The following is a 21801-nucleotide window of genomic DNA, read 5'->3' as shown; positions in this document are numbered from 1 at the left end:
TTGTGCTTGTTTATGTATTTGTCCATGGCATCTGCGACATAGGGTTTCCTTAGTGCGGGGCTATGTTGAGTGTGTGTGTTATTGTTATTATTATTAATTATTGCGGAACTTGTTTCCCTTGCTCGTGTTTATTCTATTAAAGACATTAGGGTCACACAGGATTCCCCTTTTCGTTTAACGATCCACATTCATCACCCAGCTTAATTTATTCGCCAGCTTGAATTTGTTTTAAAAATATTGTTATATTTTTTCTTGTTTCTAAAAAGCTTTAATTATCATCAAAACTATTTTACCCTTATAAAAACTACTCATAGCCTTCTTGAGATTATTATAAATAGATAAATTTCACTTTGTGGCGTTTATTTGAATCTATAAATACTAACATAGTTATTTTTATACGACGTCAGGTGATGTCATATTGTGCTTCTTGTTCGTACTCTTTGAACATTTTCTACTGAGGCGGAAACCATCACCAAGGATATTGTTATTACTATTAATACAGTCCATATTATTTGATTAGGTATCTAAACGATTATGAAATAACTTGCGACTAGAACTTGTGGAGTAAAGGTTCCTGTTGGTAACCCAGTAAGGCATCAGAGTATTTGTATTTTAGAAAATGAATGAAATCCCTTCTAATAAAACAGTAAGTATAACTTAAATATTTTAGAAACAAATTGATTGCAATTCAACGGTATTTACAGTTAGATTTTGTAGTTAAAGAAAAGGTACCAAAAAAAACGCAACTACTTACGACTAAAAATACACTATCAAAAACGTCATACAAAAGTATTGCTGCTTGAACAGCTCTTTCTCTTTCTTTCTCGGTTTGTCTTATAAATTTAAACATGTGGACATGCAAGAAAGAAGTAACTATCACATAATAATAATAAGTTACTTATTGTTTACATATTACATGTATGTATATTTATTTCTAAGATTGTTTAAAGTTGATGGTGTATCTTTAAATAAACAAATACATGAATCTGTATTAGGACATTTTAGTAGCTTTATGTTTATTTTTCTGTGAATGAAAATCAGATTTCTGGTTAAATGTATTTGGATTTGGGGTTTACCTATTCTGAAGGGTAATATAACTTCTTAGAAAAATAGTAACCACAACTGAATATCATATTTCCAACCCTATTTATAATATAAAGTAAACAAAGGAGTTTGTCAAGTATAATACGACCAATTTATCGTACATATTGCTTTATCTAGAGCATCCGGGCAGTCAGACTATCGCCAACAAACAGTACAAACGTGGGCACGATTATGGATTGTGAAAACGATAAACAGATCGTAACAAATATCGATATAATTGTAAGTGCGACTTCAGATGATAGTAGCAATACAAACGAAGAACTGAAGGAAGAAGAAAAGGGCAAGTGGGGTTATGCTGTTTGTTTTGGAACAGTAATTACTTTTGTAAGTATTTTCCTGTTTACTAGTATATTATAAGACAATAAGAACGAGTTGAATGCTTGGTTTGAAAACTTTATATTTTCGAGCATAGTATTCAACCATATGGAATTGAGTCAAATTAATATAGTGTAGTTCGCTAAGAAAAAGAAAAACAAATATTTTGCACATTCGCATCCAATCGTCAGTGCTTTCTGCTAAAATGGTATTGTGATATTATTAATCACAGAGTGTCCTTTATAACAACACACAAACACAATTGTAACGACACAAGACAAATAGAACGTTATACAATAAAATAAAACTATATCTACACTGAATGTAAATAACTGTAATAAAATAATTTATGTTTTGATAAAGGCACTAATTAATTGTCGTCATTTATAGGTATATCAAGTTTCTTGAAGTTATATATAAAATTTGTTTATTAAAAACTGTTTTTTTTATACACATGCTAACATACAACAAATGCTTGCAAATTAATTGGACGAAACTGGTGCTTCGCATCCGGATGCTCAAAATCCCGACAGTGTTCCCCTTTTATTTGGCTATGTATATTGTTACGTTGGACAATGTAGACCAGCCTTTGAGTCTTTAACTGTTACTATCAAGGTGGTTCCTCCACATTTTTAAGATAATTCTGTCGAACGAATAAACACAGGGACCCTGTGTCTTACTTCCATAATTGTAAATTAGTCATAGAGGCATCTGTGGCTTTGTCAGTTTGTTACAATTAATGCATAAATGTATTTCATGTCAAAACAGTATGATATTAAATTAATAGGTATACCAAAACCAGTTCAAGATGACTGTCATGACAATTGATCTAGTTCTATATTAAAAATATTAAATTTTCATCACGATTCCGCTCGGTTATACAAGCTGACACTGACGTATCTTTAGGGACGAAAGACATTCCAACCACGAACGAGAAACTGTCTTATGACTCTATTTTATGATGTCATTTGATTTTGTATAGACAGAACACTTCATCTATTAGACAAATCTATTAGAATTTATAAAGGATGTGCGTATTTAATTTCTCAGCGCTAATTTGCATCAATTCTTATGTAGCTATAACTTAATGGCTGTGGAATTAAACTGTTGTATTAATCATGAATCTGTTTGCTAAAATAATATATTTCCAGAAGATTAAAAAATGTGAACAAATGTTATGACAATTTATGTCATTGAGGTAAAAATGTGTGTCATTTGGACATTTATTCAAATTAATTATTTATTTGAATAATCTATGACGACTCAGACCAGTAGAGTGACAGGTAGCATAATAGATATTGAGTATTGTATAAACAATATTTGAAACAAGGCCGAGTGTTATTTTCTTTGTTGTATTAACGCTTACAATTTTATGTTTAAACAAAATTTGGTGAACCGATAGCGTTTGTCTGTTGTACTTTAAATTTGCGAATTGAACCATTATGGTCACACCTCGTGTCATTTTCAATTTTAAATAATTTTAAAAGTCCTTCACAACAGTGTAAATTTTAACATTCCATTACGCAACATGCTCTCTCTAGTTTTAGTTTGATGTAGTAACATCCTTATGTTATAGTTAACATTATAAGTTATATGTATATTAATCTGCAAATCGTTGCAATCTGCAAAACACGAGGGTGTGAAAAGGATATTATCATAAATTTGGTTTTTTTTTTCAGATAGCTGGTATCGGCCATGTCAATTCATTTGGCTTAATTTATAAAGATTTCATTAATGATACTCATTCGACAGCCAAGTCATTGACTTCTGCTCATGGAGTCTTCGCTGTTATGCTTGCATTTGGAGGTATGTTGATTAGCTATTATCTAGATACATGGGATTAAAATTAAGGAAATAGTTTGCAACGGTGCACATTTTCCTGACTTGAAGCTAGGACTCGGTCGTTCATAAAACAGATCAGATCAACGTTCAAACGTGCAACGACCAAATAGTGGAAAGTGTAAATGAAAAAGAGAAGGGACTAATTTAGAGACGTGTGATAAACGGAGGAAGTACGTAAATTCATGGACGAATCTAATTGTTTGATAAATAGGGCCCTCATGGTTAATATTGTAAATACGAGCGGATGTTTCGATGCATTTAGCTATTTGATTGTTTGTTTATTAATGCGGGATCATCCTCCTCTATGATTGGGTACGTTAATGTTGGTGGCCAGGACATTATATTCTTACATAGTTTTCACTCTCCGGCAACTGTTCTCAAACCGTATGGTGCAGCACATTACATTAGTATTATATGACTGCTACTAATTTTGACAATAACTTAAGTTGCTATTGTACATTAATTGCCATCAATTGTGTCTTTTACAGAGAAAAGTCAAAACTTGAAATTTCTCTACACTTTGTTATCAACTACGCTTCTACCTAAATTTTTCTTATCAAAGTTTTTATTTCCTTTGTTTTTTATGTTCATAATCCTTAAGTATTTGTTTTTAGGTATAATTTTAAACATCACTTCAAAAAGATATTCTTTAAGACTTGGAGGGTTAGTTGGAGCTATCATAATGTTAACAGGCTCTTTCACAACCATTTTTATAATAAGTACTAACCAATTGCCTATAACATTTGGTGCGTTACAAGGAATCGGTTTCGGAATGATGGTTCCGGTTTGCTATTCAACAATCAATTACTATTACGTACGCAAAAGGACAATGGTCATGAGTGTGTGTAAAGCGTTGCAAGGAATAATATTGATGTGGTACCCACAATTCTTGAAGAATATGTTACATATCTATGGATTTAGAGGTACCTTGTTGATTATAAGTGGAATTGCACTACATACAATACCAGGAATGTTAGTAATGAAGACTAAAGAAATGCCGCAACGAAAATTAAGAACAGCAAGTATTTTTCCTTTATCAACTAGTGAATTTTAGTATAATGATACGCAACAATAAAATATTAATTTAAATTACAGATAACATCAAAGGTGAACACGAACATGACGAAAGCGTTGATTTAGTAAATTTTAAACCTGATGAACAAGTGATTGATATCAATAGATGCACAAGAAACAAAAAAGGCGCTAATAAAATTTGGTAGGATGATATTAAGTCAAGGAGCTTGATAGATTTTACCAAATGTTACTTTATTATTTATCATTCCTTTTCCAGTATGGAAGTACTTGATACATTTCATGTAAAGATTTTGAATGATCCAGTCTACTGCAACATCTGCGTTGGTCAGAGTTTTATGAACTTCTCTGACCTTACGTTCTTCATTTTTCAACCAATGCTGTTATTTCAATATGGTTATGATTCTGTACGTATGACTATCAATCTATTTTTATCTAGATAATCTGTTTTTAGGTGCAATAAAATCTTTATGAGGTCAAAACAATTACATGGTATCATTACTTGATATTATTAAAAGAGGAACATTTTAAGATGAGGTTGAAGATTAACTCCAGTATTAGTTTTACATAAAGCTGTATAGACGTTACTTCTTCCACTGGATTAACTTAAGACATAAAGCCAAATATTTCACATAATAAAAGTAATTAACAGGAGAGTTTATTTGACATTAACCTAATTGTTGTATTTGTCATGTATTGCGATCAATAATCTAAAAATATGCATTTACTTATCAATTATCAATCTATCGGCCTATTGCAGTCCACTGCTGGACATAAGCCTCCCCAAGTGGACGCCATAGTGCCCGATCACCCGTTTTCCGCATTCAACCTCTACCCGCGACCTTCTTTAGATCGTTGGTCCACCTTGCAGGGGGACATCCTACGTTACGTTTGCCAAGACGTGCTTTCCACTCGAGAACCCGTCTACTCCATCGCTTATCGGTTCTGCGACAGATGTGGCCAGCCCACTGCCACTTCAGCTTGCTAAATTTCTGGACGATGTCCACAACTTTAGTCTTATGTATACTTCGTTTCGGACTTTATTCCTTAACGAGATGCCCAGCATAGACTTTCCATAGCTCGCTGAGCGACGTATCTGTGAGCCAGTTTGACCGTCATATTCCACGTTTCGGCTCCGTAAGTCACTGGTAGGACGCATTGGTTGTTAACGCTGGTCTTCAGGCACTGCGGGAGTGGTGACGAGAAGACAACTTTTACATATATATCTTTATTATTTTGCAGACACAAGTGGCTACGTGTATATCGATATGCGCAGGGGCTGATGTCGCAGGGCGATGTGCTCTTGCCTTTATCAGTGGTATTGTTAATGTTAACACCAGGACCTTATTCTACATTTCTACATTGTTCACTTTCTTGCTTAGATTAGGTAAGTACCCAAGGTTGAATAATTATCATTATATATCATGGGCATTTTTATTGTTTTTATTAAATTATCGATAAATGATTGAAAATCCTTATCCTTATTGAAATCCTTATTATATTGATGAATTTAGGTGTAGACATAGATGGGATGGTACCTAGGAGAAAGGCGTAGGGGTACTTTTTGTCACATAAACAAATCTTAAAGGAAGTGAAAGGGATGAAAGTGTCCCAACAAAAAGGAACTAAAGTGTACCAATACATCAATTGGACGTTCGGATATACTATTTGCTTTCCCCATTTTTCATTTTGTGAAGCACAGAAAGACTTACAAATATTCTTAAACCTATTTACCAAATCTGGTTTTTACAATTTCAAGAGTTTTTTGCCTGGCTGTAAAGCGATAAGCAACTCAGCAAATTAATGAGACTAACGACTTGCGACTGCGTCGTTCAGAATAATAAGTTGAACCTAAAGCCTAAAGAATTTAGCACACCGTAGCCATCCATAAATTAGGTTTGCAAGTGTTCCTCGAAACGCATACTAATTTGTCTAATTTTATGATTTCAGTCGTACTCCAACTACGTGAGTTCTACTACGTAGCCACAGCGACAGCTGTATTAGGTATTCTCAGGGCCTGGCTCCATGTGACCAGTCCTTTGGTCATATCAAACCATGTCACACATGCAGACTTCCCTGGGGCTTATGCCCTTTTCATGCTGTCTGCTGGTCTGGTTAATGTCACTTTTGCACCTCTCATAGGTAAGACTAAAGAAAATTGTTTAATAACACCTACTATAATTAACAAGAACCTTATATTCTAATTCTAATTCTAAGTAATAATATCCAAAATTGAACCTCAGTTATCTCAGCCTTGAGGATACGAGGAGAAACCTATTTGTTAATAGAGCCATGTTCTCCCGTTAAAATCCTAGTCATCGCTAGCAAATGAAGTTTATAATCTTGACAAGATTTTAAGATTTTTTATTATCCTCCTTTTCCTTTATTTAGATCTTTTATTAGATCCTTTATTTTTTAAGATCTAGATTTTTTGCGATTACTTTACATTGGAAATGAAACTATTACAATATTTATTTATTGCACATCATGATGTTTTACTATCATGATATTTATATATTTTTTGTTGAAACAACACTTGTTTTTATTATTATTAATAAAAAGGTCGATAATATATAACATTGTATTGATAATATAATAAATATTGATAGCTCAGATGGTTAAGTGCTGTGAAATTATGGACACATCGAAAACATTTTTCTTTTTGTTGTTCGATAATAATATTTTTTGTATGAATATTTAATCAATAAACACCTGTAACAACAAGGAACGGATTTTTGTTTGAAAAACAAATGTTACATCCGCAATAATAGTTTCACTTCCAATGTAATTAATTGCCCGGTAACAACGTACAGATACTTTCCCTTTTTTTTGTCACTGCATTGGCGGTAAATTAATGACGACGATGAAAATAAACATAATGTGATTGTGTTCTTTTAAAAAAGCACATAAAGATTTGAGTACACTGAAGCGGCATTTTCTCAGCTTGTGAAAATAGAAGGTCATTTGTTGTACTCAAGAGCATTGGAGACAGTATTCACCACCAGGCGGTAATAAATGTACAGGATTTGCTCGCCGGCTTTCATAACGATAGCGCGGGTGGTGGTCTTGATAAATTGCTCCAGGACCGAGTCCGAGCGCGTGAAAAATTACATCTCGACACCAAGTAGACTGTATTTACTTCTTGCCCTCCGTTACGCAGGAATATTATATTAATTTCTAAGAGTTTTCTGAGAGGCGACTTAATCTGCTCACTTGTCTTTGGCGAACACTCAATCTTAAACAGAGATTGGTATTTATGTAAGATTTTATGGAAGCCTAATGTTTGTTGTCAGATGTTTTAACAACTTGAAAACTCACATTTTTTGGTTGTGTTGATAATTTATTACGCCTGGGGCTTAAAAAAACAATCGGAGATGTAGGACACTTGTCTATACATTTCGGCTGTCTATCAAACGACCACATGCGCTAAATTGCCATATGTTAACTGCATGCAGTCGGCTCTAACCGCAAGCAGTTATCGCCTACCGTGTAGATCAGGAGCTTAGTGTATTTGTTGATGTTGAAATGAAAGCACAAATGTTATAATTTGTAGCGCGTCACTGTATTCAAAACATTTATGATTCCAAATGCCTACTTTTGATTAGGAAATATATAATATAAACTTACAGCTGTCGAAATCCTCTAGTTTCAATTCGGAACAGACTCACTCAAAGTAACTCTGCCGTGGAATTTGTGATCATAAATGTAAACGAAAGTGTCAATACCCAAAAAATATATATCTTACGAATTATGCAAATTTGATAAGTCCGTCGAGAAAAGTTTCACCAATCGTGCTTTTGTATTACCATTATGATTTTTTTATGAAATATACGTGTGCATTGGACCTCTATCTCTTCTGATGGAAAGTGACGATGAAGTCGACGATAGTTTAATGTGTATCTTGATTAAACCCTCAAGTAATCGTTACCTTTTAACGTTTCTGAAATTAATCAAGTTGTTTCAGAATTTAAAAAAAAAATTTTTTGTCCTAAAATATACATTGCTGCTTTTGATTCTCGGACTATCGTTCAAATTGACTGTAGTCGACGCTTGCAGTTTAAATCTCTACTGCAGGCAGTTAAAGTCTCAACTGCAAACTTAAATACCGAAGTATGTCGACTGCACAGTCCATCTGTTTGCAGCCTTCTTTGAATATAGTACCACTTTCTTAGTACACTAAGAAAGTTGTTGAATCGTAAAGCCAAGAGAAATGATGAAAAATGGTTACCTACGTGAGAAAGAGTTTGCTTTGTATAGTTACAAATTTTTGTTCCAGGTCTTTTGAAAGACGTCTTTGAAGATTACGTTCCTGCTTTCTACGCCCTAACAGTGTGCTGTCTCCCGTGCTTAATACTCTGGCCTATAGAATATCTTTTGAAAGGAAAATAAAAGCTATTTATATCGTGTTGTAAAGTGTCATAAACTATAAAAGTATTATAAAGTGATAAATACCTACGTACATTTATTTTCCAATAAAATGAACAGGCGACATAAACCAAAATAACTATTTTATTACCCGAGTTACGTTTTCTGACATTTAAAACGGGTTTAGTCAGTTTAGAAATAAGATGCTTGTGAAAAATGGGGAGCCGTAACAATACGTTTACAACAAACTCAGACCTTAGGGATGTTTCCGGGAAAGAGACAAGGATAAGAGTTTCAGATATTCCGCACTTTTCCGGTAATCTGTCATCAATTTCCACCCAGCAAAAAAACATCAGGTCTGTATTTTTAGCATTGTGATTGAAGTTCCGTAACATTTTAAAAGTTGACGAAATTTTAAAATAATAATAATTAGAAACATGAACCCTCGTTAAATTCTTCAGAGTTAATTTAATTCGTAATTAATTTTTGGGGTTCACTGAAAGCTATTAAAAACAGTGTTCAGTATGAAAGCAAGATTCTGCAGACTCGAAAAATTGCTTTACGATGATGAACTCGACAGATTACCTGTAACAAAACGAACACCATTTAACTGTTTTCTTTTTAACATCAAATACTACTATGAAACACATTGACTTACAAATAAATGGACGACGGGTATAATACAAAAACCACGAAAAAAATGTCCCAAGTCAACCTATTTAAACGTAGTGACATGTAAAGGGATATGAAAAAGCTTTTAAATTGTAATGTCATCGCAGTACTGTCTAATTTTGCTTGTTTCGCTGTCAGTCAAACAAACGAAGACTAAAGCGTGAATGACGCTCTGTATACGATTTTAACGCCCTATAAGTTCGGACACTTTTTAGCGCGGACCCGACGTCCATATAATTGTAAGTCAATGATGAAACAATACTATTTGGTAAATATTCGAACATTGTGACTGAATGTGTTTACAATCGTGCGTTCTTATTGATGAAGGATTATGATTAGGTATTGATGATCGTTTTAAGGAGTTACCACACTTATCGACACGGAATCGCTTTAAGCCTTTCAGTGAAAGCTTCATGTCTGTCATATTTAAAGAGCGAAAAAGACGTTGTGCGTTTCAAGTGTGAGTGGACATCACGCGCAACGTCATTTAAGACTCTATACAACTAAAATGGCTTTGATTGATTCTGCATAACAGTGAAAGTGTTAAATCAATCGCTTAGGAAAAAGATATATAGTGAAATTGAGGATACATATCGATTACTATATGGTGTGAAAACGCGATTCCTAAACATTTTCTCGATAGAAAAACAACACAAACTTGTCTCGACATTTTACAAGAAAACCGCTGTATTTAATAGGTACTTCACATATGCCTACATTTTTTTATGTCAACTGAACTAAATAGAACACGTATAGTAGATACGACATGAATTTTTCAAATGGCTTTAATTTCGTTTGTAAAAAATTAATTCTGAAATAAAGCCATTGTCCCTGCCACTCGTCTCAAGCAAAATGAACCGTATTGGTACGCGAAAAGGTAGTCTCGACTCTTAAGCTTTTTCTGACTGACTTAAGCCGATTAATCAATGTGGTGAAACCGTTACAGTGGGTAGGGTTTTGTTTATTCTCTGAATTAAAGGGCAGAAAGAGCCAGTGCAGTCATAGGTACAGGGAGCGCCGGCGCTATAGTCCATTTGTTTAGGTACTTAATTAAATGTAAACAATCTTGAGATGTCTATTTAATGAAATGATGAAAATGAACGATTTTTACTTACCTTTAAATACAAAATACAAATAGTTGGCTTTATATGAAATTGCATGCCTATTTTTATACCTATTGATTTATAAAGTATATGTTTCAATAAAAAGATGTATCAAAATTGTTTATATTTAGTGAAGTACCTAAGCAAATGGACTATAGTCGACATAGCGCCCGAGTGTAATCGATATTCTGGCGATCGGAAATTCAGGTGCAAATGATGCAATTATAAATGATGAAGGGAAATAATAGCCCGTTTACTACTTTAGCGCCGCGAGACACGTAGGCTTTTTGGAAGTGTCGTGAGAGACCCTCGGCGCGCCCTATAAACTTGCGTCCGTGCTGCCGTGTCAAAACAATAAGTAAAGTCACTTACAGTGCTTTGATGTAACAGCGCTCATATGGTTTCTCTAGGCCTAATCTATACCCTGACATTTCAAATTTGGAGGGTTTAGAGTTTTTGAATGAGATATTAAAAACTAAAATATACTAACTTTTAGAATTTACTAATTTTTATATAACACGATACGCAGCAATACAGTCTTTTGGTTTGACTATTATGCGCACGAAATGCAGTAGCTACAGTGTTGCGGGGCGCCTGAGTTAGCGAACACTCTCAGGGTCGTATTCCAGAACTCTACTCAATGCTCAAGTCAGGACTTGAGTATTGCAGTGAGCACTGAAAATCATACTCAAGACCTTGCCATTAGAGTCGTATTTCCAGTGCTTGAAATCATACTGAAGTCTGCTCAACTCCTGACTTGAGCATTGAGTACAGTTCTGGAATACGACCCTAAGATCGCGCAAACGCCTCAGGAGCGGGGAGTCCACTAATATTTGTCGCGGCTCAAATTTTAACAATTAAAAACCACATTCTATCGTGTCAAACCAAAATAGGTACTACAAGGTTAAACACAGTGTTTTGTAATTTCATAACAACAAAAATCTTTCTGATGTTACCCAGGGAAAAGAAATTTATTCGTTTTATTAATAGAAATAACAAATTTTCTTTAATATCTAATGTACAACGGAAGTTAAATATATCTTTTTACGTTACTAACCTCAAAAAGTACAAAAATCCGAAAAATTCTTTACGAAGTTTTTCTCAAAAATGCTGTTTTTGATATTACAGTGGTTTGGTTTGACGCGTAGCGTGCGTCACACGCCCTGCACCATAGGCAAAGTCGGTACTTTGTACAGGAGATTTCAAATATTTTGTCCCGCAGCTGGCAACCCATGTTATATTATGAATAGACAGCGGTTCCCAAGTTCCAGCAGATGAACAGTCTAACGTCTGTACGTTTGAATACAATAAAAAAGTAAGAAAATTGTAATGGTAATAGATTGCTGTTTGTTACTTTCAATAGATTAAACAATGATCACTGCTGTTATATGTTTTAATAGCCACTCCAGAGAAGTACTGTCACCTTACCTATTTCTGCCGCCAAGCAGTATTTTTTTAAATTTATTTATTACATTTAAAGCACTAAAAAAAACAAAACATTCCAGTATAACATAAACTTAATTAAGTTTTTCCGTATTTCGCTCATTCGTCGTACAAATAATTTCTATGTAGTGTGTGCGTTCGTACTGCTGCGTGTTGACATTCCTCTAGTGTGCGTGAGAGTCGTTAATAAAGGTGTCACTAAACCTTGATCCTTGTATATACATCCCACCGCTGAACACGAGTCTAATCTAATAAATGGTTGTGAACAGTACCTATAAAATACATTTTAAGTTAATACCTATGTATGTTGTTAGTTAAAATTAGAAGGCTATAATTATTATATATTTCAATCACGTATTATTTTTTCTAAAACGTATTTTTAAAATCTAAGTTTGATGTTTTTACAATTTAACGATATTTTTATTTCTTTAGGAATTTTGTTTTTTAGATAAGATATTATATATTTTAATCTATTTTTACCATAAAGATTTCGATAAGACGGTATTAACAATTTATTACTATAGACATTTCGCGTCTTTATTTCGTCACTGTAGGTAGATTGTAAACTTTAATCAAAAAAGTGTTCGGCTAACAGCATATTATATTTTAATTTTTCATGCATAGGGAGTATTTTGCAGTGGTGGAACAAACAGCGGTAAACGTCTTTGTACTTTAGTTTTATTTTAGAAGGTACTATAGTTTTTAGTATTCTTAGATGCATTCCGTAAGTTTAATCTAGGTGACCTTTACAAGTTAGGCCGTAGGTGGTAAGTCCGTATCCAATTATTGATTCTCCGAGTGACATATACAGGTTGCGTAAAATAGGGTAAGTAAGTTTATTTTTTCTTATGCAAATTTCGCAAGAATAGCTTTTAGTTTACTACAAACCGCATCGATATATTCCGTCCATTTCATACGATTATCAATTGTAAGTCCTAGGTACATTTGACTATCCACAAGCGCTATATAAGGGCATATGCATGATAGTTTAAGTTCTAGATTTGAATTTCTTAATTACATAGTAGCAAGATCATTACTGCGTTCCAGTTTGTAAGGGTGCTGGTAAAATTATAGGCGCATGGAACTTGTCAACGTATGTTTCAGAGTGACAGGCGCAGCGCTGTGCCCCTCAGATCTTTGCAATTTATAGCTCTGAGCGCCACTGTTATAGGCTGGCGTGTCACTTACTACTTTAACCTTACATTAACTTTAAGCGCCTACTTAAAGTAAGCTTATTATAATGCTAAAACTATGATGTTTTATTGGCAGCTTTGTGACTATTCATTCACTCAGTTCGTACTATGACGCGACTTTGACATTAAAGTAATATTGTTCCTATGTCAAATTCAGCAATCTTAAAATAGCTACACGGATGCAATGGAAACAATATTATTTTCACTTTTATTGTCTTAATATTGATTTGTAATGATTAAAAGTTAAGTTGAACTTATTTATTTACATATATCTCTTCAATATTTTGTTTATTATTTTTTATTTAATAGTACTTAGAAATAATTTCTTTTTAAATAAAAATACGCTATGTTTATTTCGTAAAATTATGACAGCGACATCTATATGCTACTTTTCGACACTGACAGTTGACACTAGATTATAATTCCGAATTTACAACGTGACAATTAAGACTCAGCTTGTTTTATTTATTTTTCTTTCAAATCCGGAAAAATACCTAATTGAAAACAACGTAATTATAATAGATTTCATTATTACATATTTTTCTTTTTTTAACAGTTAAAATTCTCTAAATGTAAATACCATTAAGTACTTAAACATTATACTACGTTAAGACGATTTGGAACATCAAAAAAGAAAGAGATGGCATTAATTTCATATAGCGTTATTTCTTTCCTATTTTTAGTAAGAAATAGACAATATTTGGTAATCATTCGTTCTTTCAGTCACTTTAGTAATAATACATTACTTGGTTGATAGGTTTGTCATACTATAACATTACACTGAAAAAGATTGTTTTTTGAAAGGTTATGGCTTCCCGCAGGTACACGACTTGGCATCACAAAAAAGATATAACTCTTATTTTACAAAATCTTTTTGGTATTATAGAAGTTGACAAGGGGGATAATTACAAGTATGATCATCCACGACTTTTGTGAGTGTAATACTTAATATATAGAGTAATTATATTTATAATATATAGTATAATTTTGTGAGTTCCTTTTTTTAAATTAGGGTAAATTATTTGAAGAATTCTGTTCTGCGTCTTTTTTGGCTGATCAATAAAAATGTATAAAGATCTTTTTAGCGATTCTTTTATCGAAACGTGTAATAAAAGTGATGGACCCCTAAATCATCTCAGGTGAAATATATCAGGCTACTTTTTAAGAGGCGGTGGTCTGAAGGATCTGATATTAAGACTCCAGACGGGTTTTGCCGCTATAAGTACGCGTTGAAAACGGGAATCGGAGTGTTGTAGAAATCACATTGCAAAGACACATTAATCTTACTTATTAATGTTTATTGGCTTTGAACTAAAGCACCGTGATGATTTTTTTCTATTTTTAACCGACTTCAAAAAAAGGAGGAGGTTCTCAATTCGTCTGTGCTTTTTTTTGTATGTGTGTTACGCGATAACTCCGCCATTTGAGAACCAATTTTGATGATTCTTTTTTTGTTGGAAAGAAGGTACCACAGATGTGGTCCCATTTAAATTTCAAGAAAATATTCCACCTCTAAGGGTGGCAAACTAGGGGATGAATGACTTTTGAGGTCGGTTTTTTTAACCCGAGGTTAGGTTATGTATAATCATGGTTAGAAATTATCAAGATGATTATTTTATTTGATAACTGTTATGGCAATTATCCGATAACGGTTACTATACTGGACTACCACGCAGAGATCCCGGGTTCGATACCCGGGTCGGGGGAATTATTTATATGGCCTACATTTATTTCTCTCGACTTTGGGTGTAATTTGTGGTTATCTGCGTTTTTGTGTGTCCATGGCACCCGCGAAACGGGGTTTCCCTAGTACGGGGCTATGAATATGTGTGTGTTATTTGTCCAGGCTGATTCATAGTTTTCTCTTTAATTTTTGAATAAAAATGGCAATCAATGAGACAACTAAATATGCTTTATTTAATATATATAAATGTAATAATATATATAAGAACACTAAATTAATTCACGTAAAATCACGTCAAAAATCACCAATGAAAATCGATTTGTCATATGAAAATAGTGAAACATGTGTAGATTCGTGTAATTTATTAGGATTAGAAATTGACTCAGGAGTTAATTTGAAATGCCATGTAGATAAAGTGTCTGGAAAATTATCTAGGTTCACATTCGCTCTATACGAATTAAAAAAATTTACAAATTTAAAAACCGCTTTGTCTGCATATTACGCCTATGCGCAAGCTTGGCTTACTTATAGTGTCATTTAGTGGGGTAATAGTGCTCCCTCTTTAGCCAGCAGCCTCTTTATTCTGCAGAAGAAATGCATGAGAGAATTGGCAAACATAACGGAAACAGATACTTGTAGACCACATTTTTGTAGTTTGAACGTTTCAACTTTAACATCAATATTATGTATTTGAAAGTAGTAAGTTTGTAAAAAAATAAAGGCACTTATTTGGACAACGAAGTGAAAATCCTTAATCTAATTTGAGACCGCGAAGCAAATTGATTGGTTCTTTTACAAATTTAGAAATTGTTAGCTCGGGTACACACAATATTGCAATAAGAGTCTATAACAAAATACCTGTTAGAATAAGAAACATTGAAAATAATTACGTGTTCGCAAATGCTCTGAAAAGTTATTTGCTCTCGAACTATTTATATGACCTAAAGGTGTATTTCTATAGTAAAAGTACACGATATTATGTGTACAGTATAGTAAGTTAAGTTGACATGAATTTATGTGTACCTATTAGTATTAATATTAGTATAGTGAAGTAAGTTAATTGCAGTGCTTTACAGGGTTTATGTTGGAACGTAATAATAGTTTTAAGAACTTTTGTACCACATAAAGCAATAAATGATATGATTTTGATTAAAAAAATACAAAGAAAACTCTCCAGAGAAACGATTTGGTTTGTCATTTCTTTTTAACCGACTTTAAAAAAGGAGGAGGTTCTAAATTTGACTGTATGTTCTTTTTTTTTGTATGTATGTTACGCGATAACTCCGGTATTTGTGAACCGATTGTCATGATTGTTTTTTTGTTGGAAAGGGGGTACTTTCATATTGGTCCCATTTCATTTTGAAGAAAATCATCCACCTCGAAGGGTAGCTGTTCACGCATGAAGATTCATTTTATAAATGGCGCCTAACTTTAATTTAGGAGTAATTACTTTAATGGTTGATTTTGCTATTTCTCCAATTCAAGGCGTTTTTCTCTCGATATACTTTGAGTAGTGTCGTAGTGCGAACCTATTTTTATTATGTCCAGTGTCAAGTCCTGTATAATGGCGAACTAGGGGATATTTCAATAAAACTTAGCAAATAGACGTAATTCCACGTACTTTTGAGGTCGGTTTTTTAGTACTCTGTACTGAGAATATTGATTGACATCTGAAATATTTGGGTACGTCTCTGATACAAACACATTATATGTATATGTAGCATTTTGTATATCCATTAATTTTGTTAACATCAAGGTAAAATTAGCATGCAATTAGCATTAGCATTAGCATTTTTTTTTTTTTTTTTTCGCCAGAGGGCGCCGCGAAGTAAACAATCGGAATTATGTTCGATTTGCTTAAAATTATTTAAATTGAATAATTAACTTCGACAACGCGTTAAAAACAAAGGTGTATACGCAAATATTATGTGCAAGTGTTTGTAAACATTTTTATATACTAAATAAGTTACCATAATATACCAAAGTGTTAAGACAGTATCGTTTCAAAATACATGTTAAATCAGTGTAATTCTGTGACAAAATCATTTCAACATCTATTATTAAACGAAATAGTAAATATCTGCAAAGATTAGTTAAGTGAAAAGTGCATAATTTAAATATTTTAATAAATATTTATCAGTTATGTAGGTACTTGACAGTTGAAATGATAAATTGGACTTTGGACCCTGTTTGACATGTGTTTAAAAATATCCAAACTCAGCGCGCTTCCTACTAGCGGTTAAATTCATGCAAGTAACGTCGTGGTGGTCGAGTGGCTACTGCAGTTGCCTTAAGCGCTCGAGTTGCAAGTTCGATCCTGACCGGGTGATAGTCAAACAAACAAGTTACAGAGAAATAGTGCCTAAATATAAATGTTATATCATAACAACATGCCTTTGACTAATTAGTGTGAACTAAGACATTGAACTGTTGACTTTGGACAAGTTATTATTGAGTTCTATACATTATTTTGTGTGGAGGTGGCGTCATCAAAAACTTAAGTCGAAACAACGAAAATTTTTCTGTTGTTTTTTTTTTTTTTTTAACCGACATTAAGAAAAGGAGGAAGTCTTCAACTCGGTGATGTTATTATACAGTTGATTATTTAATTTTATAACAATAATGGCTCCAAGAACGGAAAGGTGCACAGTATGCAAAAAACCTATAAAAAGAAACTGTTATTTGTGTTGCGCAAGTTGTAAAAATAATTACTGTATTGAAGAGTGTTCACAAGTCTCTACCAAAAGATTCAACCTTCTAGAAAAATCACGACGTGGCACGTGGAAGTGCAATGTGTGCACCAAAGCTAAACGTTCTTCAACATCCACTCCAATGAAAGCGAAATATAAGTCAAAATGTCGTAGTGCAGATCCCGAACTTAAATCTTCACCAAAACTGTCAGGGCAAAAGTTGACCGATACTAAATTACAATCAGATATCGAGAATGTGGGACTACACAATACAGAGATTATTCATATAGAAACCCATAATTCGTTTGAATCACTCTCAATTAGCGACAATTGTGATGATGTAGAGGATAGACCACTCGCCCGAATTAACAACTATGACGCAATTGAGGAAATGGAAAAAAAGAATAAGATACTCCAGGAACAACTCGATTTCGCGCAAGTTCAAATAGAAATACTTCTTTCCGAGAAAACCGCACTGCTGAAAAATATTAACAAAAAAGATTTAAAAATCTCATCCCTCCGGCATGCACTAGATAGACAACAACAATCAATAAAAAGTCATGATAAGAACGAAAACGTCTATATAACTAAACAAAACCTATGTACTAATAAAATCGCATACAACTATGTACCGGCGGACAAGGAAACGCAGGAAGACATCTTGGCCACCGACAATTTGATAAACATGAGAGACAATAATGCCGCGCCATACGATTCATCGTACAACGTTTACTGAACGTAGAAGTACACAGCTCCGTCATAAACCATTGTATGCCGAATGCAAGTTACTCGCAAGTAATAAATTCAATTGTGAACAATGAGCAAATACACAGTAATACCAACATTGTAATTCTGATAGGCAACAGTCAAAATATAAGTAAAAAGGACATTATAAGCGGTTTTGATAGGTTGTGTAAATTAGGCTCTAAAAAAATTATGCATTGTGCATTTCCGTACTCAGCGTCTCTGAGTACTGAACAAAACGACCATATTCATAGGATGAATACACTTTTATATAACATGACATGTCATTGTGACAATCAATTAATATTTTTTGATATTAATAAATTTATTAACAATTGTATATTGACCAAGGATACAATGTACCTTCGTAGAAGCATTAGATTAAGACTAGCAAAATTAATAGCGTATAATTTAAATAACTTGGACTGTATTCAGACATCATGTAAAACAGTACATTTCACTGATCTTGTGCAAGCGGCCCCATGCCATGGTGCACGCACGAATGAGGTTGGACTGCCTACCCATTTAAACTAGTTAAGACGACAAAGGGAAAGTCAAGTATCTTTTCAATTGCTCATCAAAATATTGCAGGCTTTTCCGGCAAAACTCATGAAGTAGAATTATTTCTCGAAAAATATAAGCATGACGTGTTATGTCTGACCGAACACTGGTTAAAAGAACATCAGCTAATGTTTAATTTCAAAAATTATAGTATGGCTAGTGTATTCACACGAAAATCCACAATTCGCGGCGGCTCAATGATATTTATTAGACATGGCTTAAAGTCTAAATCTCGAGAAGATATTGTTGGATTCTCGGTTGAATCAAAGATTGAGTTATCATGTGTCGAGCTGGAGATGTTTATCATAGTGTGCGCATATAGACCTCCATCTAGTGATAATTATAATACGTTTGAAATCGCTATGGAAGAAGTTCTAAGACTATTAAATAAAAGTAAAAAACAGTTGATTGTATGTGGAGATTTTAATGTAAATATTCTAGAGCATAATGCAACGAGTACCCGACTGATATCGTTATTTCAATCGTTTGACTTTAAAAATGTATTTTCAGAACCTACTAGAATATGCGCCAGTACAGCTACATGCATAGATAATATATTTTGTAATTGCGATTATCTAGATAAAAATATTTTCAACTGTTTAAAGTCAGATCATAGTGGTCAAAGTGCCAGTTTTACAACAATAAATAAACAATACACATTTAAAATTCGTAGTAGGCCAGTAACCTCACAACGTGTTGATAGATTTCGTGAAACGCTAGAAAATTATCTTCCTATACCGGACACTCACTTAAATAGTCTTGGAGCAAATTGCCACTATGAACATTTTTTTCGGACATTTATACAATCATTCGACCATACGTTTAAAGTCAAAGAAAAATATATTAATTTAAAATTTAAATTCTGTGACTGGGCTACAATAGGCATTATAAAAAGTAGGGAAACACTGTTTAGTCTTTACGAAAAAAAAACCTTCACACGTGGTGAACAATTTTTAGATTATGTTAGAAATTATTCTAAAATATTTAAACAAGTTTGTAAAATTGCAAAATCAAACTTTATTAGCGCTAAAATAAAATCCTCTGATAATAAAATAAAAGCAGTATGGAAAATTATTAATGCGGAGACTGGTCGTATGCAACAACGTAAACCACACATTACTTTGAAAACTGATCGCGTATTACTTAAATCTAGTCTCGAAGTAGCTCAGGAATTCGAAAACTATTTTACAAATATTCCGATAAAAACCACCGCTAACTTGGACTCTTCTTCAGTTCGGGCTTACAACTTATTAAATCAAAACTTAAATAAATGTGAAGTGAAATTTAAATTTCGTACTATTGATCCTCACTGCATCGTTAAAACGTTTAGATCAATTACGTCTAAAAATACGGAGGATATTTGGGGAGTGTCCGTAAAACTTTGTAAATCTGTTATTGATACTTTAGCTCCATACTTAGCATACGTGTTTAATCTTAGTATTACTGAGGGCGTTTTTCCTGATTTTTTAAAATATAGTAGGGTAGTACCTTTATTTAAATCAGGGGATAATACAGACCCTGGTAACTACAGACCTGTTTCAGTTTTACCAGTGCTCAGCAAGGTTTTTGAGAAAATCATGTACAGTCAAATAATAATACATTTTAATCAAAACAATTTAATACAGAGTGAACAGTTCGGTTTCACGAAAGGACGCTCAACAACTGACGCGGGGGTGGCCTTATTACAACGAATATTTGACGCGTGGGAAGAGTCCCAAGATGCCATTGGCATTTTCTGCGACCTAACGAAGGCATTTGATTGTGTAGATCATCAGACGTTGCTGAGTAAGTTGATGCACTACGGGTTTGACGACACAGCTCTATCTTTACTTAAATCATATTTGAAAAATCGGGTTCAAAAAGTGCAAATTAATGAATCAAAGTCTGCAGGCTCTCTGGTTGCCATGGGTGTTCCTCAAGGTTCTATATTAGGCCCTCTTCTTTTTATAATATATATAAACGACTTACCGTGTCTACTTTGGAAATTCAATGATATTGTCTTGTTTGCCGATGATACCTCACTTATTTTTAAAATACCAAGACCAATAGTAGGAAACTTGTCTATAGACAAGGTAAATATAGCTCTGTCGCAGGTTTCGGATTGGTTCGCCGCGAATAACTTAATGTTAAACGGCAATAAAACAAAATGTGTACGGTTTTCACTTTCCAACTCTAAAGAAATACCTAATACAGTAGTATCACTGAATAATGAAGCGTTGGATTATGTCGATGTACCGTCTTTTTGGGCATTACAATAGATTCAAAATTACAATGGGGCCCACATATAAGAAATTTAGTGAGTAAATTAAGTTCCGCGGCTTACGCGGTTAGGAAAATTAGGCAAATGACGGACATACGAACGGCTAGACTCGTGTATTTCAGTTATTTTCATAGTCTTTTAGCATATGGAATTTTATTATGGGGACACGGATCTGACATTCAGCAAGTGTTTGTTTTACAAAAACGGGCAATTCGTGGTATTTATAATTTACGTTGTCGCGACTCATTGAGAGAATTGTTTAGTGAAATTAAAATAATGACAGTTACTTGCCAATATATTTACTCTAACATAATGTACATAAGAAAAAATATCCATTTATTCCCTGAAAATAACAAAATACACAATTTTAATTTAAGAAATAAACATAAACTGGCACTTCCAATGTTTAGATTGCATAAAGTAAACTCATCTTTCATGGGAAACTGTGTGCGCTTTTATAATAAAATACCAGATGTAGTAAAACAGATGTCAGAGAAGAAATTTAAAAACTATATTAAAAACGCTCTGTTGAATAAAAGCTACTATAGTGTTAGTGATTATATTCAGGATAAAGATGCATGGAATTCATCTCCAGTTGACACGTGATATTTAACACTTATATTATTATAGCAGTAACAGTGTCCAAATGAAAAATTATTTGAAGTAATTTTTTATATAATAATTTTTATTTATTTTTTTAACACAAAAACAATGAGTATTGTATCAATTTGACGATTTCAAGTGTAATTGTTTACCTATGAAATAAAGATATTTTGAGTTTGAGTTTGAGTTT

The 21801-nt window shown here is 33.3% G+C and overlaps 1 protein-coding gene across 1 annotated transcript; it reads left to right on the top strand.

Annotated features, from left to right (window-relative positions):
• The first annotated feature begins 1249 nt into the window (after positions 1-1249).
• LOC113230405 (monocarboxylate transporter 1-like) lies at positions 1250-8939 on the top strand. The gene is made up of 8 exons (XM_026464316.1): positions 1250-1428; positions 3099-3225; positions 3876-4283; positions 4357-4477; positions 4553-4700; positions 5536-5680; positions 6244-6435; positions 8570-8939. The coding sequence occupies exons 1-8, from the start codon at positions 1276-1278 to the stop codon at positions 8680-8682; spliced, it is 1407 nt and encodes a 468-aa protein (XP_026320101.1). The 5' UTR covers positions 1250-1275; the 3' UTR covers positions 8683-8939.
• The last annotated feature ends 12862 nt before the right edge of the window (positions 8940-21801 follow it).

Source organism: Hyposmocoma kahamanoa, unplaced genomic scaffold, assembly GCF_003589595.1.
Source record: "Hyposmocoma kahamanoa isolate Upper Pololo Valley unplaced genomic scaffold, ASM358959v1 63, whole genome shotgun sequence".
Lineage (NCBI taxonomy): Eukaryota > Metazoa > Arthropoda > Insecta > Lepidoptera > Cosmopterigidae > Hyposmocoma > Hyposmocoma kahamanoa.
Note: the sequence above shows the minus strand (reverse complement) of the source record. Positions and strands in the feature narration are given on the sequence as shown.

Excerpts from the sequence above, each read along its gene's own strand:
- LOC113230405 (XM_026464316.1), top strand. The coding sequence starts at position 1,276 with ATGGATTGTGAAAACGATAAACAGATCGTAACAAATATCGATATAATT. Across the intron at positions 4,284-4,356 it reads ACGAAAATTAAGAACAGCAA|ATAACATCAAAGGTGAACAC; the intron begins GTATTTTTCCTT and ends TTTAAATTACAG. Across the intron at positions 4,478-4,552 it reads AAAGGCGCTAATAAAATTTG|TATGGAAGTACTTGATACAT; the intron begins GTAGGATGATAT and ends TTCCTTTTCCAG.